This window comes from Daphnia carinata, chromosome 1, assembly GCF_022539665.2.
Source record: "Daphnia carinata strain CSIRO-1 chromosome 1, CSIRO_AGI_Dcar_HiC_V3, whole genome shotgun sequence".
Taxonomy (NCBI): Eukaryota; Metazoa; Arthropoda; class Branchiopoda; order Diplostraca; family Daphniidae; genus Daphnia; species Daphnia carinata.
Window position 1 is genome coordinate 3,327,631 of NC_081331.1, and position 24,455 is coordinate 3,352,085.

The window sequence follows — 24,455 nt, forward strand, 5'->3', positions numbered from 1 at the left end:
ACTCGAAAAACTATCGTGAATTGGCGCGCATGCCGGAGACGGATAATCACGACGAAGATGTGGCCATCTTTCGGCATCCGTAACATACTACGATTTGCAACTCGCAACCTTTAATTGCGCATCAAAAAGAGAATCGCGTTTTTTAAGTTTATTTGATCGCATTCTTTAACTTGAAATACAAAAATGATGAGAAAGAGCTTCACAATTTTTTCTAAAAATGAATCGATGCGAAATTTGAAAGATGAAAAAAGAATATCTGCTTCACGTTTTTAAGTTATTTAGATAGGTAATTGGAACAAGAATGACAGCAGGACGTCTGGAACGAAGTTAATGCGCAATAACGTTGCAACACGGGCAGATTGCAATGCCTGGACAGATCTTTACATTTCTCCGTGTCCTGGCCATTCGGCGGAAGAGTCAATGGACATTCTTGATTCACGCACGAACGGACTAATGTGGGCCTTGGTCCGCATAAAAAATTCTTCCACTTGCTGTTACCCTTCCCCTCTGTTTGACGTTTATTGAAACCATAAGCAGCTTCTTCATGGAAATCCTCTTGGTAATCGATGGCTTGTTCAGCAAAAGCTTCCTCTTCGTACATGGACAAATAGCCTCCCAGTTCTTTGTTCGATTTGCCCTTGGATGACACGCAAATAAATTGCATTTCTTGACGACCAATTCCACACGTTGTCGAGCACTGCTATCAAACAAAAAAAATCTATGCGATAAATCTCTATTACGATATTTGTCACCTTATCACCTTTGTCCAATTTTTCTCCACCCATGTCCCATTACACGGAATCCTGGAACAAGGTTGAGTTTCATTTGGTGGCTTGTCTTTGCATAGAGCCGGGTCGGTAATAGCATTTGGATTCCAATGAAGGATTTCATTTTCAACAGCCAATTTTTTCTGAATTAAAAATGAATCTTGACGAAATCTGAAAGCAAACTAAAATATCTAATCGCATACCTTGTTATCTTTGATGGTCGCTTTCCACGCATCGACGATAGGATGAATAAGGCGATCCGTTGTGGAGCTAATGTCATCGTCAGTAACCTCCGGAAGTCTTCGAGCTTCATTGACAGGACCGCTGAATGCGGTCTGATGTTCGTCAAACAAAATATTCTTTTCAAATTCTGGTTTTGTTATCGCTGCTGCTGTGTTGTTGCTTTGCGATGAAGTGACCATGGCGGTGCGGACGCAGTAAATCATACGCATCTGGACGCCATCAGTTCCACACATATGTGAACATCCTTCCCAGGGTCCGGTTACCCATCGGAAATCACAGCTGAAGAGTGAAACGATTTGTAAATAAAAATCTAAAAAATGTATTGAAATTGAAAACTTACCTGAACGTGTTGCAAAGTCGTGTCAAAATTTCAGGTTCACTCAGAATGTTGCAATGCTTACGTCGAACAACGTGGCCAGTTTGACGATCTCGACAATACCAGACTTGGGTCTGCGTTCCTTCTCCACAGGAACGCGAACAAACTGACCAACCGGCCAATTCCCAGAAATACTGGTTCTGTCGATTGCTAACATCAGGACCAGGATTCTTTTTGCGGTGAGATTTTGGTGGCATACTCCATGTCACTGTTACGTTGGCATGTTCTCTTACAAGTCCCGGAACGATCTTTGCTCGATAAAACAATGTTTAGAACACGGAAACACTAAAGAATTTAAATGACCATATACCATAAGCGTGAGGTCTGATAGAAGGGGTCCTCTCGCTCGCATCGTTTCCAATCCAAAGACTGAGTTGTATGTAAAACGAGTACCTGCGGTGATGACGTAAAATGTGGCAACATCTTCCGTGATGGGGAAGGATCCATTCAAAATCCAGCTCTGTGAGTTACGCGCTTTGATTGCCAGTCTATTGGAACTATTGGGCTCTTCTTTGATGCGGATATTTCTCGCTCCTCGCGGAATTACTACTACCCTTCGATGAGCTGAAATTGGTTGATGATTCAAACGCTGTCTTGTTTTAAATTTGAATTTAAATTGTGATTCTTACGAAGACGGGGAGCTCCACTGTAATGTCTGCTGGCCACTGTACAATCGCCCGGTTTGCCTTGACACACGCCACACTCATTTTCTACGGCTGGAGAACCAAGCCGTTTATCGCAGCCCATTATTTGGCATTGGCCCTTTGAAATATAATATCAAGACATAGCACAGGAATCTCTGTAATTGATAAGAGAAATACCTGTATACAAATGCCGTTAGATCGTTCATAAGAGCAAGCAGTTCCGTCAACGACATTCTCCGAAGACTCGAAAATATCTCCCGTTTCGCGTGCAACGCATGTCAGACGACAAAGAGCGGACTCTATAAAAATATCACAAGATTTAATGCATGCGTTAATGATTTCGAATTCAGAACTTACGATTGTTTACTTCCCAAGGAAGCCAAGTCATAGAAAAAAGCGACTCGTTTGTAGGAAATAATAATGGAATCGTAGCGCATTGCTCGCCTCTAAAATCCGTCCATTCAGCGCACGGGTTTGTGTTGCACAGTTCCGAATCTTCGCTCTTTCCTTGACAACTTTTGCCTCCGTTCGCAGGTCTAACATCGCAAGCAGTAATTAAAGTACGGTTATATGGGAGCAATGTAAATGTCTGCCTTACGTGGGATTATTGCATTTGCGTGTGCGGAAACGGACGCCGACGCTGCAGGTTCGTGAGCAAGTGTTCCAATCGGACCATACGCTCCAATTACCATCTCGGGGATTTTTAACGACAGGTCCTATAACTTTTTTTCGCTTACCGATCGCCTCGCAGAAGCCTTTGATGCACCACTGTATAAGAACAAAATTTTGTCTTCCTCAATGAAATGCCGGACGAAGAAATAAATGGGAATTAGTTTTGTACCTTATCTTTTCCACAAGGAGTGCCTTCAAGTGGTGGTCCTTTCTTAGTTTTGCATAGCTGAGGGCTCGACTTGTGTCCACACCAAAGATGAGTGCACGGATCGTTCAGAGCAAAAGATCGGCATAGGAAATATCTGGTAGAAATAAGTTATGTTTTAATTTTAAAAAATACGGATTGAAAATCTGATTCTACCCTTCGCCAAATTCCATACGACATTGTTCGTCTAAACTGTAACTGTACTGAATGGCGGATTGGACAATCGTTGCATTGGTATTTACGCTTGGTTGATTTTTCAAGCACTTCCAATTGCTGCAAAATAAAGACATATAAAGTTTCTAGAGCCTTTTTGTCATTGGATTTAGAATCATAATTTGGATCGTAAATATGAAAAATTACTGTTGTTTAAAGTGGTATTCCCAATGCGTGCAACGTGACCAATGAAAGCGACTGAAAGTCGCTGCAACCATAGGTGCCATAACGGAGCCTTGAAGTGCTTCATCGTGGCAATCATTCCCAGCTGATACGTCTCCGTCATGAGAGAATCCTAACCTGAGAATCACAAACAATCAAGCAATTAGAATAAGTTGGTCTGGCGTTTTGTGTGATAGCCCTTGAAAGACTTACACGTGTCCCACTTCGTGAGCAATAATGAAGGCCGATGTGAGACCTTCGTCTCGACTGTGTTTAAAAATAAACGCATTAAAGCACTACTTTAAAATAAAAAAGAAATCATTGAAAGTCGTAAATATAGAAAGGAAAACACTTGAGAGAGCAGCTACGATCTGGATCACAAACTCCTGCAACAGGAGCATAGCCCGAAGGTCCACCCAAATCATAACGGGTAAGCCAGACAGCTATATCGTGAGGCCATTCAGAGGCAGCGTTTCTCAGAAGCCCAGCATTCCAAGCGTTCACGTTTTCCAATGACCGTTTGGAATTCCCCTCTCGAACCTAAAGAATGAAGATGCTCAAACGCTGATTCATTCAAATCTGTTGAATGTTACCTGCCCTTGTTTTCTGTCTTCATAGAATATTAATCTCGACACGACCAGACGCAAATTAGCCTCTAGTGAAGAGTCTTCATAAATTGCACTGACCTGCAATTGCACAAAGAGTAATTTATGAGATCCAAAACACTCACTAAACATGCACCTTACGATATTCAAAAGTGTCAAAACATATTGTTGAACTCTTTGTTTGCCATGAAATTTGATGACCGTGTGATCAACAGCCAGTGCTAATTCCAGAAACTTGGCCGAATCCTCACCCAAGGTCGTTTTTGCTACGGGTTTTTTCCGTTTGACTGCTTGTGATTCACCTAATGACGATTGTAAAAAAAATGCGTTGAAAAGAGTACCAAGCTAGAAAAGATATTAGAAGCAAACCTTCCCACAACTTGTCAACCGAAAAGCCATCAATATCGAGTGTGTTTTCAGGTTCCAAAGTTGTACGATTACTTGAAGGGCTTTCTTCGGCCTCCTCCAGTGATTTTGCTTCCGTCACCACTGGTGACAGGTGGACGTCGTAATCCTCGATTTCAGAGTACATGTCTGAGATCACTACGTCGTCGTCAATCGAGTTACTTATTTCATTCTCTTCGTCAATTTCATCGTCGACACTTTGACTGTATTCCTCTAGTTCTTCGAAATGGACGGTATCGACAACTTCATTGCCCTCTTCGTCGTAGTCGACTTGATTTGAAAGGATATTACGTTTGTGTCTACGACCGACACCAAAATCCTGGTCGTTTTGCAATACAATTTGGCCAGAATTATTGGCAAGCGTCCATGGATAAATGACATGAGTTAGATTCGGATAGGTTGGATTGCCCTGAACGGGTTCCAGCAGCATAGTTTGGTTATTGGTGCGTATAAATCCTGATAGACCTTGGCAGATACCCAGCGAGACGATGGAGTCGGTTTCATTCTCTACGGCACCCGTATACCTTTATACATGCAATTCGATATACATTAGAAGGAAACAAAACAAAATGTTACGATCAGACATCGAAACAGATCGTACCAGCAATTGTCTGTATCGATACCACGGGTGAGAGTGCGTTCTCCGTTTTCAGCCACCCATTCGACAATCGTATTGGGCGTAACGGGGTGGCTTTTGCGTCGTAAATTTAGATTCCAAACAGAGTGGGGCAATGCATCAAGAGATATCCGTATGGATTCCTGACTAGTCGAAAGTTCCGAATTTCTTTTACGTCGATGTACATAGCTGTTGGATATTGTCTGATGCGTGTCCCATCTCCAAGGACTCTTTGTTTCACCTCGCACTAAAAAGGCTTGAACAGGCAATTGTTCAGTCGACTGTACCATTTTCTGAATTTTCGTCATAGGGAAACAAGATCGAGTTCTGTAATTTTCCAATCCAATGGCACTTATAAACTTACCTGCTGAATAACTAACACCGCAATAAACAGCACTATACTAGTTTTATAGAAGCAAATCATTTTGTTGCGTTCTACTGGTCTTCGGACCTTGAGGATAACTGCAAGTTTTTGGTTCAGAGGGGGAAGACGTCAGGCCGTCCCTATGTAAACAAACTGTGAACTTGATGAAGAGGCCATCTGTTTAGTTTCCCGTTTTTAGGATGAGGTAATGGAAGATCCTGGAACTAGAATGGTCGGCGAGAAATGATTCACAGATCTTAAAGCCAGTGCGATACGCGGTCGCATGTATTCAACAAGTGTCAAAACAAATTTTTTCGAGTAGACCAGCCAATAAAAACCGAAGAGAAAACCAAAACGCGTTGCATCACGCCGTGAAATTCTACGTCAATGCTTTTGATGAAGATTATGTTTATAATGCATTTATAATCTCCCGCAACTACATCCCGATGCAGTGGCGGAGAACGGTTTTAAAACAAAAGAAAAATTGTGCATGAACTAAAAGTATTTTTTGTTAATAACCCTCCCCTTTTCAGGTTATGGATTTGTGCAAGATGTTTTAACGTTTCAGCCATTGGGCCCAGCTATTTTGAACATGTGCTAGCTTTCCGCTACTTTGCCTCATTTCGTTGAGCGCATCGCTGACAGAGAGTCCAGAGTGTTGTGTCGATGTTTGGTTAACCGAGCTACTAGCCAACCAAACATTGCCGCAATTTGAGGCCGAGGTCGTCATTATCCCGTCCATAGAGTTGACTCCGGTTTCCGAAGCGTCCGGGTTGAGATTTTGATATTTGAACAAACAATTGGCGAAATCTTTTGATGTACGTGCTCCAGCCAATGACTCCGGATGCAACCACTTACGATAATCCTCTTCGGAGAAAACAGATGGAAATTCAGGAATCTTATTCGAAGCAGGTTTGGTCATGCAAGCTAAGGAATCGGGGTGAAGCCAAAGGGTGTAGTCATCGTCAGAGAACAGCGAAAGTTGTGGAATATTGTTGTTTGCCAAAGGAGTTGCCAACGGACTGGCTGTATGTAGCCAAAGGCGATAATCATTTGTTTTATTTTCTTGCTTTTCTTTTTCTTCACGATTTTTTTGTGCCACATCGTGACAGTTGATTTCGCAGATGCATGCGTCATAGGAACCGCACACGGAGTTGGCACGACATGCCTGTGGGAAAACAAGAATACTAACAACGTTCCTTTAAAAGAATATATATTTTTTGTACCTTAGCGATTGGAATGTCACGGGTTTCTTTTGGTTCCAAAATCAACCAGCGTTGCTTGTCGGTTTTTAGACAGGAGCTAAAGTTGTCTGCCAAGTTTTCAATTTCAAAATCCCCCAACACTTGATGACATGCAGTGCCGCTTTCACCGTGCTATTTTAAAACAAGAGAAAAATGTACATATTATACATAATAAGTATTTCTTAAGTGGGAGAATACTAAATGTTTGCTTACGCCGTTGGCGAACTTGAGGCACATGTTAGAAATTGACACTATTTCAATGCTATCGGAGTCTCTACTGTTCAAAGAGGCAGTATCAGCTAGTGTAACTAACTCGGGGGAAGATTCAGATACGTTATCCATAGGCTCAGGGGCAGTTTCGGATTGCAAACAACCCAGCCAAGTTTGAACGTCGCATGGTTTATAGCTATCTGTACCCTACATATCAAAATTTTAATTTACGGCCGGATTTGAATTAATATGTCACAAGTAGTCAATTACTTTACGATATGGTCCATAACCAGAATCTAGTTTCTCTTCTTGTTGTGCTGGGCGAGACAGCCAATACGAATAATCTTTGGGTAGCTTAGGAAATTTAATGTCTATTATATTTGAATGCAAGGGTTTATTTAAAACCTGATGTTCCTCTTCAAAATATTCTTCCACCCTTTTATATTAAAAAAAAAAACAAAAAAACAATGATATTATAATACCTGTTCAGTTATAGAATCTTATAACTATACCTGCTTGGAAGACAACTAGATTGCTCCGAATTCGGTAACAAGAGAACCCCATCCATGTCTACATTACCAAAGTTTGCAATTGCTTTGCTTAAAGCGTTTTCATCCAGGGTCCAGTTTAAAGGGATGGACGTCGCCCACTTTTTCATCCTGGGAAAACCTGCTTTTAGCTGCATAAACTAAAACGTAATTCTAGTTCTACTTACTCTTCGAATTCTCTATTATCGATCGCCAAATCACAGCTATATTTGTGCAATTGTTCTGACCACTTTCTAGATGTTTCCAGAGCCCCAAGGAAGCGATAGCAATAAGCTAGTTGCTTCTGAAGCAACTCACCTCTGGAACGGAAAATGACATCCACCTGCACAGAAACTTCATGAAGCAAATGTTGAAAGCTGTTTAACTGTGAATCTTACTTGTCTCAGAAGTTGGGTTTCACGGCTATGGAGATGAGAAAGCTGCCTTCCAAAGGTCTGAGATATTTCCGTTTTGGCTTGTTGTGATTCTTCATTCAGTTGTTGGATTCTGCTGAGAACTCCAGAAAGGGCACTTTCAATATGCTCTAGTGCTTTGGCCAGTTCAACGGTTTCTGATTTTCCTTGGCTAGTAACTGACTGTGCCATTTTAGGGATTATGGCTGATTTACAGAAAACCTACTCAAATCAACCAGCAGAACACCTAGAAAAAAAATTGGATAACAGCTGTAGCCCATACATTAAATATTGTAAAATTATTTCCATGAACTTATTTACAATCCTCCCAGTTAATGAATAAACACAATATCATTGATCTACTATCATATCAAGAAATTCATTGAGATTAGAAACTGCCTATTGTTATGTAAGTTTGTAAAACAATACAAGAAAAGGAAGTAGGTCGACATTAAAAATTCTCATGTAGGATAGAAAACCAAAGATAAAAGAATTAAGATAAAATAGGTAATCTGATAAGATATTCTTCATGCTTATATTTAACGAAACCAATTCAGAAACTACTTACAAGGAAAATATCTTAGCAATATCTTGCGATATTGATAAGCAAGTGTTTTCAGTCACGTACCACTGAGATAAATAAAGCCTCAGAAGACAAGTAGATGGCGACACGTATCATGTGTTGCTAGACGCAACGGAACATGGGTAGGCTTAAGCTCGAGAGAGGACCGATTGGCAGACAAGAATTAAGAAAAAAAGAGTTAAAGTACGCTAGCTATCATCACCTATTCCGTTACTATAAAGTTACTAGGGCGTTGCCAAATGCAAAAAAAAAATTTTAATAATACTACAACAAAAATTCGAACTTGTGAAATCAGCATAACAGCCGTGAACTATGCATAGCGCCATCCTTCTCATGCAATTCTTATGTAATGTACATAGGCTGACTCTTTAAATCGGTAACACCCAAAATTTGCTTGGGATGTGCGGTCCTGGCACAATCGTTATCGCCGTCGCTTTGTATTCTGTAGTCCCGGGTTCAAATCCCGCCACCTGCAGTTTCCAAGCCCTCCCTTCCCTCCTTGCTCGCCTCCCACCACCCTATCTTCCCTTCCACATCATCATTCAAGATTCGCAAGATTCTTCATCTCATCGGCTTACGCAACATTCAGTATCTTCATCACAACGGATTCACAAGATTCTTCTACTTGCTTCAAGAAAGATGAAAGAAGGGCCATGCCTACTATAAAATGAACAAATGGCAATTTTTTGTATGTCTTCAAAAATAGTGGACGCAAATACTGTGTTGCTAATCGATTTATTTAGCAGGAAAGGAAGCGTTGGTTCTTAACAATTGGTCAGTAATGAGATTCAAGCCTTTTCATTTGACACCCAAGAACTCAGATGGCTTTCAATAACGTTTCTTGCTGACGTAAGTTCGGGAGAGTCTTTGGGTGACGGCGGATACATATCAGCACAATGAGCGGTGCCTATATAAAAACAAAAATATGCATTGTACACTCAACCATGAAGATAGGATGAAGAATAAACAGACACATTTTTTTCATGCAAATTTTCATGATTACCTTGAATAAAGATGGCTACATTTCCCGTTGTGTTGCTAGTGATCCCTAAAGCAGACCAAGGATCCACAGAACCATTAGGAAAAACAGTTCGATCTAGTTTCAAACCCAGTCCACCGTAAATGAAATTGGTTCGAGCGATGGCGTTTTTGAGAAGGTTATGACTGAATTTCGGTCCAAATATATCACTGCACTGTCGGATAGAAAATTCGATGGGAAATCGTTTCCCAAATGGTTGATCTGCAAGGTCTGATGATTGGTAATAACCAAATTCGGTGCAGGTTTGGTAAGTCCACTGGCGACCTAAGGTAATAGTTTTTATCAAGAGTAGTGAACTTACAAGCTACAGGAAAATATAAAAGATGTTAATTATGAATCAAACCATTACCTCCTTCAGAAGCTGAGCTGTTCCAATCGGTAGAACGCATGTCTTTAAGCATTTTATTGTACTTAAAGTCGAGGCATTTCTCCCCTGTAGCCTCCAATAACATGGTATTGACTGCTGCATAACGTGCAAGTGGAGAACCGAGTTTAGGATCAGTCATCGTATCACAAAGGACGTCCATCGTAATATTTGCCCCTTTGGAATCCCGATTGTCTTTATTGTATTGGACAACACCTTCAAAATTACCAGCCAATGTTTCAAATAAGTTTGCGACATCCAGCTTGTTTGTGATATCGATCGGATCACACAAGCTGAAAAGTTTCTCCAATGTTTGACAACAACGGGTTGACTGAATTTCGTCCTCGAGGGCAGTGGTTGCTTGCTCAATAGCGCCAGTGCATTGCGAGCTTTGTTGTGTGGTCTGCAATGCCTTAGTTACAACACCCAGATATTCTATTTAATTTTTTGGGATATTATAAATGTGCTATTCTAAAATTTTAAAGTATCTTACCTTTGAAATTTATTTTTGCAAAGAGAGGTGCACTAGATGCAACAGCACCATAAGCAAGATGGGGATATTTTAATCGGAACCAAGCTGCTAATGAACCTGGGTAAGAACCACCAAATACAATCCATTTGTTATGATGCAGCTTCATTTCTTCCTTTTTCCCTTCTATAAAATAGGCCAAATCTGCAAGAGCTTGTTCACTGCTCAAGTATTTAAGATTTTTGGTGCTCATGTTCCTACAAGGTAAGGGTTAACATATAAAGCAAAATAAAATTATGTCCCAACAAACATACTTTGTTGGATGGCTTTTTCCATAGTATCGATGCTCAAGCTGAAAACATAGGGCATTAAACTTCCCAGCCCATTCTATCCACATGCCCTGTCTCATCCATTTTGGAGTAGCCTCCCCCTCACCTCCAATCATAAGAAAAACAGGTCCATCTCCTCCAAAGAAGGTGTCATTGGTATGGTATCTCTAATAAGGCATATACAAGCTTATTAAAATAAATGCGAAATCCCTAAATCAATTTAATTACCTGTTTCCATGTTATCGCGTTAACAACGTCAAAGTGGTCGAGTTTTTGTTCGAACCACTGATCAGTTGGAAAATGGGAATGATTCGCTTGTTCGACTCTTCGCTGAATCCATTTTCCTCGCCAAAAATGTTTCCATGACACCGCATCATTAACTGTAAGTAAAATGGTTAGGACTATACAAGTAATTCGACACATCTCTTCAGAATTTTTTTTTTCACTTCAATTGCAGAAGGCGGAATTTCCGATAATAACAAACCGAGATAACAAGATCGGACGAAACCTTTTAAAAAGCTGTTTCTACTAATCACACCAGATGACTCTGTTTTCCTAGGCTGCCTTGAATTCCAAGGCCCTTGATGTCAAATATGCAATTTTTGAGGACAGAAAACCATTTAAATGAAAAACACTCAGGTATTAAAAAAAACATAAACAACTATAATTAATGATTATCCAAACAGGTATGAATAAAAGTATCTTTCACTAATATTTAAAAATAGTAACTGGCAACCTTTTGTGTCTGCAATGTGAGGCTTAGTTTCAAAACTACGCCTGAATCTCCATGTAAATTTTATTGCAAGGTCAGCTGTGTGATGAAAACTTTCAAATGTGTCAGCCGATTGAGGACACCGAGATTTCAGGTAGGATTGGCTAGATAGTGCAACGAAAGTTGTCGTGTACAAGACTATGCTTGTCGTGTTTGAACTCCCAACGGTAGATGGTATCGCTCGTTGAAGGTCGAATACCGTGCAAATGGATATTTTTACTCGCATGCGCTGTGGAATGGCAGTCCGTTCACTACGTTTTCAGCTGCGTACTAAACGGGTTCTGTCCTGTTTCTCAGCACTAACACCGTGGCTGGTCACGGTGCAAACAAAGCTATGCTACATGCCCTTGCTTGATCTTCATTCGCTGAAATTCGGTTGCTTCGTTAACATTTAAACGCCCTCATAAAACAAGAAAACTGTTCAGGAGCGTCGTACAAAACTGCTTGCATAAAGCCAAGTTTTTCTTCGTCAGAGAACACTGCAATTTTCAAGGTACAGAAAGTATTTCTTTATTATGGTTTCTTTTCCGTTTGTTTTGTGGGTTATGCAAGTATTCCGTATGTGGGACACCGTGTGGGACATTGGAACAAGATCGCTATTTTCCATGCCGTACCTTTCTAAAGATAAGGCGGCTGTACAATTTACTTAAATAGAACCAGCCTTTCGTTTTGGGCAGGATATGAGAGTACTGCGTCTAAACAACGAGACCCAGCTTTAAAAATTTGACGTAGGGCTTTATTCACTGTCTCCTAATATCTTAAATGTGGAATTACATTTTGGAAAAAAACAAATAACATTTCTTTCTTTTTTTTCTTTGTAGAATTTTCGATTAACACTACTTAGCACATCCTGTAGTTTTTGTATACGCTTCTATCTCTCGTTTTTCTTGTACCATACTGCTGTATCCCGCCAATTTTCATGCATTAGACTTGCGGATCGATACACCGTCTAGCGAACAGCTGTGACCCCGTTTCCTTTAGGTCAGCCATCAAAGGATTTTGCTCGTTAGTGGTTTCTCCCGTACTGATAGTTAGTTTACTTCCTAACTGTACGTGAATCCTGCTGTCATCTTCTTCCTCCCCTAATTGTTGGGCCACTAAATTAACTACTTGAACGACAGCTATCGTTTCCCCACAATTTTTGGTGCTGATTTTTGGGGGAAGTAGTGATAAAAATAGGCTTCAATTGACCCATCAAGCAACAAAATATTGGGATAGCAGGAGCTTGCACGGTAAATTGATCCAAAATCCGAATCCTAACCCAAAAACTTCTAATTTATTTTGAAGTTTTCCTAAGAAAGTGGTTATGTCAACTGACCTCCTTGAGGCGTGTGACGTAATGGGCTTTAGCACAAGGTTATCTGAAAAAGCGACTGCTAGTCTAGAAAGCAGACGCATGCTGGCTAGCTGATTCACGCTGTTCGTTTTTCTCTTGAAATGGTTCACTTTATTTACCACAAATAGATTAGATTATTGTTATTTCGTATACAAAGCAAAAAAGTAGCTAACATCACGACCGCCTAGTTAGAAAGTTCTTGTCGAAATTTCACGCTTTCGAGAACGAACTTGATGCTTGCAAGCGGTTGGATGGCTGTCTAGGACAACAACCCCGAATAGAAAAACAAATAATTCTGAAACGCTAAAAACCAGTAGATCGAATTTCTCCATTACAAGAAATTTTTGAAAGGAAGAAAGCGTTTATTTCGTATGTTTTAGCAGAACTATGGGTTCTGTTCTCAAACTTCTCAGTCGCAGTGGAGGCTTCGATCGTTACAGAAGTGCAAAATACATTTATCTTGTTTGATCATAGGCAACATGGCACCTACGGCGGCACATTTGCCTGGAGAGAAAACCCTTACCATTTTACATTTTAACGACGTGTACAATATTGAATCGGTCGACAAGGAACCCGTGGGGGGAGCTGCTCGTTTCAGCACGGCACTCAAGTCGTTTTCTCACCTGCATCCACTGATTTTATTTAGCGGCGATGTATTTGCCCCTTCATTCAGTGAGTAAATTTAATTTTTTTTAACAACAAAAAAAAATATGTTTTAATACTAATTCTTTTTTTTTTTTCGTTTATTTATTTACTTTTTTTGCATAGTGAGCACGTTCACCAAAGGTAAGAACGATAGTTTTTCTTATTGCGCAAATCGTTGTGTCTAGCCAATGAAAATTTATTTTAATTTGAATGTTATAATTATTAATTTGGACAGGGGAGCAAATGGTCCCGGTCTTGAACGCCTGCGGAATCCAATGTGCAGTCTACGGAAACCATGATTTTGGTAAGATATCCTAGTTTTATCAATAAACTTTGCAGTCAATGTTTTGTGCAAAGCTTTATGGCTATGGTATTCACATTACTATTCCTAAATCAAATGCTAAAGCATGTGCAGTAATAATAAAATGTGAATAAAGTAAAATATGTGCAAATAAATCCGATAGCACTAATCGGCTTGTTTAAATTCTTTCTAGATTTCGGCATTGATGTGCTAATGCAAAGGGCTCAAGCAACTACATTTCCTTGGCTAATGTCCAACGTGATCGACAACGAGACACGACGTCCTCTGGTATCATGAATGTAAATTTTTATTTGTCATTCAGCGATGAATAGATCTTTTTTATCTTAAATATTTCAGGCAGACGGAAAAGTTAGCCTAGTTATTGACTGGCACGGGATACGCATCGGACTGGTATAAAAAAAAATGTATGTCATCATCCCTAGCTAGGGTATTGATAGGTCGTTTCTTAGATTGGACTCGTCGAGAAAGAATGGCTGGACACTCTCGCGGCTGTTGATCCCGAGCATGTAACCTATACCGATTACGCCGAATGTGGCCGTTTACGTAAAGCTGTGAAAATTTCCCATTTATGATATTGATTAAACATCACGTCATTCTGGTTACTTTGCAGTTGCACGTAACTTGAAGGACATCCAAGGATGCAAGATCGTTATCGCCCTAACTCACATGCGAACACCGAATGACATTAGATTGGCGAAGGAAGTCGACGAGATCGATTTAATTCTCGGTGGTCACGATCACGTCTCCGAGTTTATAGAGGTGACTGCCGTTAAAAGAAGGCTCCGATATAGTTTTATTAAATGGAGTATTGAAATGAAACGCACAGGTTGAAAATCGATGCATCATCAAAAGTGGAACGGATTTCCGCCAATTTTCGGAGGTTACGATGCGTTTCCTAGGCGAGGAAGATAAGCCATTAATTGGCGTAAGACTAGTGGACGTCACATCGGAATACGATGAGGACGTTGAACTCAAACTAGCTCTTGATAGCTTTACAAGTAAGTACTGTATCAAATCACTTTCAACTTTTTGAAAGTTTAATGGTGTTCTTTTTTAGGTGTGATTGGAGAGAAAATGGAAGAAGTGTTAGGAGAATTTAGCGTTCCACTTGACGGCCTTTTTTCTTCTATTCGCACCTCTGAAACAAACTTAGGAAATTTTATCTGTGATGTTATGGTAAAGAAATCGAGTCGTTTTTGTACTTTATTGGTAATTAGCGTTAATATTATTGAATGTTCCATAGGTGGCAGCGACCGACTCAGATCTGGCTTTACTCAATTCGGGAACTCTGCGCTCTGACAGAATTCATCCACCAGGTCCATTCAAAATACGGGATTTGAGTCAAATTCTCCCAATGTTGGATCCCCTTATCGTAGTTGAAATTTCCGGTGAGAAAAAACAAACAAATAAAACAAAAAAACACAACAAAAGGCAAAGAACTTTTGCCTTTTGTCTGTATGTTCTAAATGTAAAAATGCTTCGTTAATGAAGGTGAGGATTTACTCGCCGCACTGGAGAACGGGGTTTGTATGTACCCAAAGCTAGAGGGCCGTTTTCTACAAGTAGGCGGAATGAGTTTTGCGTTTGATCCCACTAAACCACCTCTCCAGCGTGTAGACCCACGATTTGTTCGTGTAGGTGATCAGTATTTGAACCTACAGACTAAATACCGGATGGTTACTAAAGCATACATGATGGCCGGAAAAGATGGCTTCGATGTCTTGAAAAAGTTGAAGATATTGGTTAGTCACTCTACTTATATACTGTACTATTGTAAGTTTGAAAATCAAAAATAATTATTTCTTTTGAACAAAGGTTGATGAGGAAGACAGCTTACCACTCAACTGTGCAGTGCAAAATCATTTCCAAGCTATTCAAAAGCTTTGCTCCAAAACGAAGCGTCCTTCACACCATAGGCAAAGTCTGGTTACTCTTTCACGCAGGTAATTTTCGATTATCCGTTTCACTAGGAAAATCCATATTTACAGTATTTACGAACTGCACAAAGTGTTAATTTTGCTTTGTCTTCTTTATTTAGCACATTTGCCTGCATTTCTAATTCTGAATTTTTATGAAAAACAAAACAGACATAGTTTAGCGCGCACAATAGACCACGAGTTACACCCGGAATCAACTGTCTGCGATACATCTATTTCGGAATGTGGATCTTGTCGTCTCCGAAAGGCTAGTACAGTTGAGCCGGCTAACGTGGCTTTGCTATTCGAAGAGAATGTGACTGCAGAAGCTGTTCAACCTACTACTAAGCAGAGAGCACCTAAACTGCAACGACAATCCAGTATGGAAGAGATGGAGAAAGCTTCTTGCAAACTAATGCCACGCATTGAAGGTCGGATTGTGATCATCAACGACGAGACGCTGCCCCAGTTATTGAGTGACCGTCAATTATGGGACGTTCATGCTGTGCACACCATACGGGAGTCCAGCGAAAACTGATGCTTTCTTTATGGCCTTACATTATCAGTAGATCAAATTCGAATATTAGTGTGAATTTACTGTTTCTTTTTAAAAATTTTGACCGTTTAAGCTACTCGTTACTTTAACTACTTTGAAATTTGCTTTTAATGTCGTTTTCCTTCAACGTTGACGAAAAGTTGTGCAAAGCCAAATTATCTGGCTGGTTCATCCATATAACCCATATATAACTGTTTAATTTCAGCAATACACCTTCTTTTTCTTTTTTTTTCCCTTTTTTTTTGTCTCAGAGTTTTAAATCTACTTATTTTGCTATGAACAGCCCATGTTTATGGCTGACCAGCAATGATCCAAACGTGGTGTAATTGGAACTGCCATGGATGAAAATAGCGTGGTATTGATAAAGTTCAAGTTGTTTACCTTGAGGAATGTGACATACTAGTCATTAGCTATTTGCAATCAAGGTTATTTCAAAAAGCGACTGCTAGTCCAGAAAGCAGACGCATGCTGGGTGGAGGCTAGCTGACTCGTGGTGTTCAGTTTTCCTTCAAAATGGTTCTTTTTGTTTACCATAAACAGCTTGGATTATTGTTATCTCGTTTGTCTAAAACCATGGTAGGTCAAAAGGTTGTTCTAAAATTTAAATTTCGCACTTGAAACTTTTTGTGCCTTGATTTTTGGTGCGCATGATGCTTTCCAAGGTTTAAGGCGAGGACAAACCCTCCAAAGAGGACATTTAAAATTTTACAATGCTAAAACCAGTTTGCTTATTTCTTTATTTGTCACTAGTTTTTCTAACAAACCGTATGGCAAGTATTTCAGTTGTGTTCAACTATTTTTCATTCACAGCGAAGGATTCGGTCGTTCAACAAGTGTTAAATTCACCTTCCTTTCTTTGAAATTAGGTGACATGACATCAATGGCAGGAGTTTTGCCTGAAAACAAAACCTTAACCATCTTACATTTCAACGATGTATACAATATCGAATCAGTCGACGAAGAGCCTGTAGGGGGAGCCGTTCGTTTTAGCACAGCACTTAAATCGTTTTCCCATCTGAATCCGCTGATCTTATTTAGCGGCGATTTCTTAGCCCCTTCGTTCAGTGAGTAATTCAAATTTATAGGAAAATTTTGTAAAATAATAAAACACTTTTAAAATTTTTTAATGACCAGTGAGCACCTTCACCAAAGGTAAGATGACATTTTCTTTATATTTTCCATAGCGTTTATCGTTGTACTTGTCCAAATTCATATTTGATTTATGAATTTGAACTAAGACATTTTAAATTGGAGCAGGAGAGCATATGATCCCGGTCCTGAACGCCTGCGGAATCCACTGTGCAGTCTATGGAAACCACGAGTTCGGTAAGATTCGATTGTTTCATCGGTAAGAAATTGCTCGTGCCACAGCAGCAATGGTTTTTGGTTTGTATATCCCTTAACACTAAAGTCTAATCCATGCAAATGCAAGTACAGAATGCAGAAATGACAACATATTTAGTGTCTGAACTGCCATCAGATCAAGGATAACTAATCAGCAGCTTTGACTTCTTTTAGATTTTGGTATTGAGGTGCTCAGGCAAAGAGCCAAAGCCACTTCATTTCCTTGGCTAATGTCCAACGTGATCGACAACAAGACAAAACGACCTCTGGTATTACGAAAACAAAATTTTTATCCATCTCTCTATGGCAACTTAACTTATTTTTATTTTGAAAAATTAAGGCAGACGCCAAAAGCAGTGTAATTATTGACTGGCATGGGATACGCGTTGGGCTGGTATTCATAAAAAATGCGAACTGTCATTTCAGCCTAATATTGATATAACGGTACTTAGATTGGACTCGTCGAAAAAGAATGGTTACCCACTCTTGCGGAAGTTAACCTGGAGCATGTTACGTATAATGATTATGTCGAATGCGGCCGATTGCGTAGAACTGCCGAAATTCTTCAAACGTGCAGATTCAATATAACGCTATTTTGTTTATTTTTCAGTTTCGGAGAAATTGAAGGATAACCAGGACTGCAATATTGTGATTGCTCTGACCCACATGCGATTACCGAATGATCTCAGGTTGGCAAAGGAAGTGGAGAAGATCGATCTGATTCTCGGAGGACACGATCACGTTCCAGAGTTTGTTGAGGTAACCGTTTGCAAAAAGAAGCTAAGATCAAATGTTATTAAAAGGCATGTTTTAAATGATACTTGTAGGTCGGAAACCGCTGCATCATCAAGAGTGGGACAGATTTTCGCCAATTTTCAAAGATTACGATTCGCTTTTTAGACGAGGAAGAGAAGCTAAAGCAGTTAATTAGCGTGAGCCTAGTGGACGTCACGTCTAAGTACCAGGAAGACGGCGACCTCAAATTAGCTCTTGATAGCTTTACAAGTTGGAATTTTATTGAATCACATTTCCACAAGCTTTAAACTCGACTTTTTTGTTGTTGTTTTTTTACCATCAGATGTGATTGGAATGAAGATGGAAGACGTTTTAGGAGAATTTAGCGTTCCACTTGACGGCCGTTTCGCTTCCCTACGCACCTCAGAAACAAATCTAGGAAATTTTGTCTGTGATATCATGGTGACATATATAAAATCGTTTCGTGTTATGTGTAAATTAATATTGTTATTTTTTTATGGACACCAGGTGGCTGCAACTGACTCAGATTTGGCTCTGCTCAATTCAGGAACTCTGCGATCTGACCGAATCCATCCACCTGGTCCGTTCAAGATACGTGATTTGAGTGAGATTCTTCCAATGCTGGATCCCCTCATCGTAGTTGAAATTTCTGGTAAGAAATAATAAAACGCAAAAAACTTGCGGTTTCTGCCTACATTTTCTAAGTCTACTAATCTTGATTAATGAAGGTGAAAATTTACTCGCCGCACTGGAGAACGGGGTTTCCATGTATCCAAAATTGGATGCCCGTTTTTTACAAGTAGGCGGGATGAGTTTCGCGTTTGATCCGAAAAAATTACCATTCCAACGAGTAGACCCACGCTTTGTCCGTATAGGCAATAAGTATTTGGATTTACAAGCCAAATACCGGATGGTTACTAAAGCATACATGATGGCAGGAAAACATGGCTTCGAAGTCTTGACAAAATTAAAGATTCTAGTTGGTCATTTTACTTATTTTAATTGGGAAAAGCAAACTTTTTTGTTTTCCTTTTTACATAGATCAATCAAGAAGACAATATGCCACTCACTACAGCAGTGCAAAATCACCTCCAAAAGCTTTGTGCGAAAAATAAGCGTGCTGCGCAACTCGGACTAAACCGAGTACCTTTTACTAGCAGGTAATTTGCGATTCTTAATAATCCCTGGAAATACTGAATCTATTTTAAGATTTAATTTTTTTTATTGTACACACACTTGTAAATCCAATTTGTTCATTAAAAAAACGAACTAAATGGAGATGGGAGCGCCTGATAAACCACAAATTGCATGTGGAATCAACTTTACGCAATACAGGTATTTCAGAAAGTGAATCTTTTCATCCATGGAAAAACAATGCAGTTAAGTTAGCCAATTTTTCATTTTTAGTCGAAGAAATTGCTACTGCAGAAATGGTACAATTCACGACTAAGCAGAAAGCAACGGAATTGGGCCTTCAGTCTAGCAGTGAAGGGACAGAAAAAGTTTGTAGCCAATTGGGTCCGCGTATTGAAGGTAGGATTGTCATCATTAATGAAGAAACATTGCCCCAATTACTGCGTGAACGTCAATCATGGAAGATTCAGGGTGCGCACACTATCCAAGGATCCAACGAAAACTAAGGCTTTCTGACAGCCTTATGTTATGCGTAGATCATATATTGAGGTACGATTATACATTTACTTTTTCTATTCAAGATGTTGATTGCTGCAAGCTCATTGTTATTATTTTTCTTACTTTGATATTGGACTTTACTGTTGCTTTTCTGTTAAATCAAGGACCAAACTCTGTTTAAGGAAATTATTTGGTTAATTTCTGAAGGTTTCGTTCCACATGTATATCGGATCAAACTGGGCAATAGAAAATGTCTTTGATTATATAGCTATCAATCCATATCTGTGCTTCCTACATTGGTAATTTGTTCAGTGACATTGAAAGTAAGACTGTGCATTGTTCTCATCCCAGTCGTTGCTACGGCTAACTCCAAAACCGGAGTTAACGTCGGGTAACCCCCGTTCCCAGCGATACAATCTTGCCCTTGAAAAGAAATTTGGTTTTTAAACCAGTTTCTTTTCTTTTTCTTCTTCCCTTTGCTCAATTACAATTCACTTTTTCTTTTTGTTGTTGATCTAAATTTTAAAATGGTTAGAACTCCTTTCCAATTTCTGCCATGGGTATGCTCAATGGTGAAAGGATGAGGTACATGAACAGGTAGTAGATAAATATAATAATCAAATACAGGTGTAAAATCATCATATATTTATTTACAGATTTACAGTTTATGTCAGAATCAAACTTGCCCATCCTTTTACAGATCTACCCTAGCAGACATTCCCAGAGGAATTGATTTCATTTCAGAACGCATGCAGAGAAATTCTGCTAGAACACATGTGATGGTTACACAAGAAAACTGCAGGACCCACCACGATGCTGAATAAGGCCATCCTGAGTTGTAAATTAAAGATGCAACCAAATGCAGGAAAAACGCTGTGACACTGAAATCGAGGCATAGTTTTGTCCTTTGGACGATAACCCAAAGAGAGGTAGCACTAAAAAATTTAACTCATTACTTGTTTTGCTCAATTGCCTATTAAAACAATTCTAATATCAAATTACCTGATAAGAGAATTTAATAGGAAACAAGCAACAACAAGACGTCCACTAACATCTTTTACGTTTACTTCCTAAATGAACTAAAACATTAAAAATTTCTCAAGCTGGTAAAGAAAATCAAATACCTGATATTTAAAGATGTAGTCAATGGAAACAGGATGCCCAGCAATAACATTTAATAGTAATATAATCCATAATCCAAGTGAAACATACATGATGCATTGTACAGCTACTATTTGAGATATAATCAAAGGAGGATCCCAGATCGCTATTCTAAATGAGCCGCTCATTTTCTTTCGTAACAAATTTGTCTAAACGAAGGTAACGAGGGGAACTAGTAGTCGAAGAATGGAACGGTGGGTGACGTAATAATATTTGCTCTGAAATACGATGACATTTCATATGATAATAGGTTAATAGCTGGGTGCTAAACAACATCCTTTAGATCATTTGCTAGCCTTCACCGTCGATTCAAGATTTCAACGTGATTCAACAGAACTTTGTTTTAAGATAAAAAAACCGATGAACCAATACATTTGAAAATTTTTATTAATAGCATTAGAATTTATCTTTTTTCTTCTACAATTTTTGTACCGAAATTATACATATCGGCTTCCAAAAATCTTGGCTCATCGTCTGCATCCAGCGAAATGAGCTTTCGTTTCTTATTATACGTGGTTAAATCATTCCAGTTATTACCAGTTGAGAAGGGTGTAACTTTATACGTAGCCTTGAACAAGGCATTTCGGTAATATTAATTGGAGTTCTTGAGCTCTTTGTTTTGTTTATCGCTGCCCAGATAGAAATCAAAACGGAGTTACTACGTTCGAAATACAGCTATGCGAAGGTGTTGACGAAGTGCTGCTAAATGTGTGCATGAAACTTGAAAGGAAAATATCAAGGAGCTTTTGAAGTGTCTTTTGTTACATTTGCATACGCCAGTATCACTCAAGCAAATAGTCTTGAAGGACTTTCAAACATTTAAAAATACCTGTAGTTCTAGCCACTGCACGTGTACAGTACTTATTTGCCCTTCAAGACGAAACCCATGTAGGTAAACTTGATCGACACCACATTGTTGCGGGGTGAATCCAGAAAAGAACTGTGATTTCATCTCAAGCCTTAGAGAGCGGTGAATTCAAAGACGAATTGTGATTTCATCTCAAACCTTAGCGAGCGGTGAAACGAAGGACAGCATTTAACCCACAGTGTCAGGCGTTACAGCAGCCTTATCAAATAAAACCAATTCAAGAAATTATTTTTAACGAAAATTGCGAGATTTAACCATGGTAGTGAAAATATTTAATTAAGAAATGGTTGTTTTATTTCGAAAAACGATGGCAAAACAAGCTCTGGTCAGTCCCACCACCTGGTAGTCGATTTTGTCACTATTAAGCTACGCATATTTACTAGGTCTCAATTCGAAAGCCTAAAGGCCTTGGAGGAATTTTCTCCAGAGGTGGCCTTGCATTGCAAATTTGCTAGTTGGAGAATGTAAACCATTTCAGCGTCTTCATGAAGATGACTAACGTGGAAATTATACGTTGACGTCCCAAAAAGAAAATACTAATTGCTCGTTCTTGTAAACCTCGTTTGATTACTCGGAAGATCGGCCTACATAAATGTGTTGGAGAGACTTCTCGATCAGATGTCTGAAAAAGCTCTTGGTTACTAAGACGAGCTAACTGTCCTCTCTCCCATTTCCAAGAATGACATTAACTACACCGAAGGTCACTCTAGCCAGAAAACGGATGGTCATTTTTATGACTTTATTTTACTTCAGTCAGCATAGCCGTTCGGCTTGTTTAATAAGAAAGGAGTATCAAATTGATTCTTACTATCCTGACAATATTCAAAATATCTTACAGGACCACATTGAGCCCGAGCTAATCATCCGTTTCAACCAGATTACCAGTGTATGTGACCCACATGGGACAAGAAGCGGAAACGTGAGATTTTTCAGGCGAAAAATTTACCGAGGCTGGGTATTTTACCTACTTATTTGGTCTTAATAGCAGAGATAAAACCACAATTTTTTTCTCGACAGTAATGTTGCGCCTTTAATTCAGTTGTTCTCCAGATGGGGCATTGCATTTTTAAACAAGTGATCTGTAATGAAGTGTGATCATTAATAGGTAGGGATGAAAAGATTGTAATCGAGGCCAGATAGAGGTATCTAGATTTACAGGTTTCAATTTCAAACGAGATTCAAAATAAATCACTAATTAAGAGAATTGCTTTCACCCACACTAGTTTTAACGTCATTTTATTAACAAGGGAAGTGAAACTTCTCAATGGTTAAAAGTTTCTCTAGAATCAAGAAAACAACAAAAATATTATTTAAAAATATTTTACTTCTTGTTAAAGGAGAAGCTGAATAGACAGGTAAAACTGCAAGCTGGTATATTGAACGGAAGGCTCGTCGAGGGCAGGAAAATGACGAGCTATTTAAATCACGTGCTGGGCAGCGGTCCAATGACACAGGACCACGTGATGCTGAAAATATATATGACCAACAAAAATCATTCTGGGCACCGTTCATCGTATCGTGACCCTTATTGCACCATAATACCAAATTACCAAAGTTTTTTATCCTGAAATGTTATCGCTGTCGGGTCTATTTAATTATTTATATTTTGAGAGAAATAAACAAACTGCTGAAGTAACGAGGTAGTGGCTTTTAATTTTCTAGTTTTAAAGAATTTTATGTAGACCTGCTCAAACAAACGTGTAAACAAAGATTAAATTTTTCCATTTTCACTTAATTTTGCCGTATTTTTTTAGTTATGTTACTTGTCCACTAGGTGTCGTCTAAAGCTGAGAGCATTTCGTACGACTTACAGCCATACCGTAGATTTGGCGACACTGTCGAAGATAGAGGGCTTTCCTTCTATGTTTTATGAGTACAAGCAGGAAAGCCCAGAAGGAGGAGAAGTGGGACGGGACTCTTACCTGGTAGGCGGGAGAAGAAGGTATGAGTACCTGATCAGCTGCAGAAGTGTATTTTATTTAGGTTGTTGTTTCGCTTTCTGAAGCAAATAGAAAGTTTGCAATTCCAACGTATCATTCGGCCCCAGTACGCTGAACAAGACGGTTCCCAACATCACAACGCTTTGAAATATCGAAGGTCTTTTGATCAGCTGACTAAATTTCGTCTGTTGACTCTGATCCAAGTTCCACCAACGAGAGAAACCGTCGAGAAAGCTACACATTTTCTCCTAGTTGGAAAATACCTAAGGGGTTTGCTGTTTTCCTGTATCATTCCTTAATTTCCAGAGGTAAGTCTCTTTTTCGATTGAAGGTTTTATCTACTGCCAAACATATTCCGAAATTTGAATGTACATTACGCAACCCCAGAACGGTATTTGTTACTGTACATAGCAGCTTTGACGTAGAATTTTCAGGGTCAAGCTAGTTTCATTTGGTCGAGTGCAGTTTTCTATCTACATTCATGACGTAACAAAACATGTGATAGTTAAAGGCAGTGTAGATATCCCGGATGCTTTATTTAAGTTGCGTTTAAAAAGGAGTCATGTATTCAAGCATAACATTGGTAGTGGGGGGGAGTTACGTGATGTAAAATAGGCCAGGTAAATTTTCAGGGGTAGATCTCTAGAGACGATGAGGATAAACACCCTCCTTTTCCCCTCTTGGTTTACTTTTTTCTTAAGAAAAAAGCTGAAAAAGAAGCCTCCAGATAGCATTGGTTTTGTTTCTTTGTTGTATG

General features: G+C 39.3%; 6 protein-coding genes across 9 annotated transcripts; 2 read left to right on the forward strand and 4 right to left on the reverse strand.

The window, feature by feature from the left end:
* Nucleotides 1-138: 138 nt before the first annotated feature.
* LOC130691702 (A disintegrin and metalloproteinase with thrombospondin motifs 16-like) lies at nt 139-5,416 on the reverse strand. Of its 2 annotated transcripts, none has more exons than XM_057514673.2 (19): nt 5,273-5,416; nt 4,894-5,201; nt 4,257-4,816; nt 4,029-4,189; nt 3,876-3,968; nt 3,635-3,822; nt 3,496-3,549; nt 3,268-3,420; nt 3,064-3,180; nt 2,872-3,004; nt 2,629-2,798; nt 2,388-2,566; nt 2,208-2,329; nt 2,016-2,148; nt 1,697-1,950; nt 1,351-1,634; nt 971-1,289; nt 761-910; nt 139-697 (listed from the first exon to the last, which is right to left on the reverse strand). In XM_057514673.2, exons 1-19 carry the CDS (start codon nt 5,330-5,332, stop codon nt 275-277), a joined length of 3,861 nt encoding a protein of 1,286 aa, XP_057370656.1. In that variant the 5' UTR covers nt 5,333-5,416; the 3' UTR covers nt 139-274. The 2 variants fall into 2 exon arrangements, with proteins under 2 accessions (XP_057370656.1, XP_059351247.1); XM_059495264.1 differs by having other exon boundaries at nt 139-700.
* A 113-nt stretch (nt 5,417-5,529) lies between these two features.
* Nucleotides 5,530-8,322, reverse strand: LOC130691722 (uncharacterized). Its single transcript, XM_057514699.2, has 8 exons — nt 8,235-8,322; nt 7,652-7,913; nt 7,442-7,596; nt 7,239-7,385; nt 6,997-7,162; nt 6,730-6,933; nt 6,499-6,648; nt 5,530-6,440 (listed from the first exon to the last, which is right to left on the reverse strand). Exons 2-8 carry the CDS (start codon nt 7,856-7,858, stop codon nt 5,829-5,831), a joined length of 1,641 nt encoding a protein of 546 aa, XP_057370682.1. The 5' UTR covers nt 7,859-7,913; nt 8,235-8,322; the 3' UTR covers nt 5,530-5,828.
* A 646-nt stretch (nt 8,323-8,968) lies between these two features.
* Nucleotides 8,969-10,955, reverse strand: LOC130691724 (putative serine protease K12H4.7). The gene is made up of 6 exons (XM_057514704.2): nt 10,679-10,955; nt 10,436-10,617; nt 10,146-10,378; nt 9,638-10,087; nt 9,253-9,552; nt 8,969-9,156 (listed from the first exon to the last, which is right to left on the reverse strand). The coding sequence occupies exons 1-6, from the start codon at nt 10,871-10,873 to the stop codon at nt 9,038-9,040; spliced, it is 1,479 nt and encodes a 492-aa protein (XP_057370687.1). The 5' UTR covers nt 10,874-10,955; the 3' UTR covers nt 8,969-9,037.
* A 303-nt stretch (nt 10,956-11,258) lies between these two features.
* On the forward strand, nt 11,259-16,225 carry LOC130691717 (mannosylglucosyl-3-phosphoglycerate phosphatase-like). 2 transcript variants are annotated; one of them, XM_057514692.2, is made up of 14 exons: nt 11,259-11,316; nt 13,033-13,230; nt 13,327-13,344; nt 13,439-13,507; nt 13,698-13,792; nt 13,862-13,915; nt 13,975-14,068; nt 14,136-14,284; nt 14,352-14,523; nt 14,583-14,701; nt 14,769-14,913; nt 15,017-15,267; nt 15,341-15,468; nt 15,613-16,225. In XM_057514692.2, the coding sequence occupies exons 1-14, from the start codon at nt 11,283-11,285 to the stop codon at nt 15,977-15,979; spliced, it is 1,893 nt and encodes a 630-aa protein (XP_057370675.1). In that variant the 5' UTR covers nt 11,259-11,282; the 3' UTR covers nt 15,980-16,225. The 2 variants fall into 2 exon arrangements, with proteins under 2 accessions (XP_057370675.1, XP_057370676.1); XM_057514693.2 differs by lacking the exon at nt 11,259-11,316 and adding an exon at nt 11,390-11,715.
* Nucleotides 16,226-16,453: 228 nt separating this feature from the next.
* LOC130691718 (mannosylglucosyl-3-phosphoglycerate phosphatase-like) lies at nt 16,454-20,234 on the forward strand. 2 transcript variants are annotated; one of them, XM_057514694.1, is made up of 15 exons: nt 16,454-16,573; nt 16,864-17,061; nt 17,132-17,149; nt 17,255-17,323; nt 17,516-17,610; nt 17,682-17,735; nt 17,794-17,887; nt 17,952-18,100; nt 18,169-18,346; nt 18,420-18,538; nt 18,605-18,749; nt 18,826-19,076; nt 19,139-19,257; nt 19,377-19,432; nt 19,505-20,234. In XM_057514694.1, the coding sequence occupies exons 2-15, from the start codon at nt 16,869-16,871 to the stop codon at nt 19,735-19,737; spliced, it is 1,773 nt and encodes a 590-aa protein (XP_057370677.1). In that variant the 5' UTR covers nt 16,454-16,573; nt 16,864-16,868; the 3' UTR covers nt 19,738-20,234. The 2 variants fall into 2 exon arrangements, with proteins under 2 accessions (XP_057370677.1, XP_057370678.1); XM_057514695.2 differs by lacking the exon at nt 16,454-16,573 and having other exon boundaries at nt 16,801-17,061.
* Nucleotides 20,235-20,354: 120 nt separating this feature from the next.
* LOC130691764 (protein SYS1 homolog) lies at nt 20,355-21,146 on the reverse strand. The gene is made up of 3 exons (XM_057514749.2): nt 20,854-21,146; nt 20,732-20,799; nt 20,355-20,664 (listed from the first exon to the last, which is right to left on the reverse strand). The coding sequence occupies exons 1-3, from the start codon at nt 21,016-21,018 to the stop codon at nt 20,424-20,426; spliced, it is 474 nt and encodes a 157-aa protein (XP_057370732.1). The 5' UTR covers nt 21,019-21,146; the 3' UTR covers nt 20,355-20,423.
* Nucleotides 21,147-24,455: the final 3,309 nt, after the last annotated feature.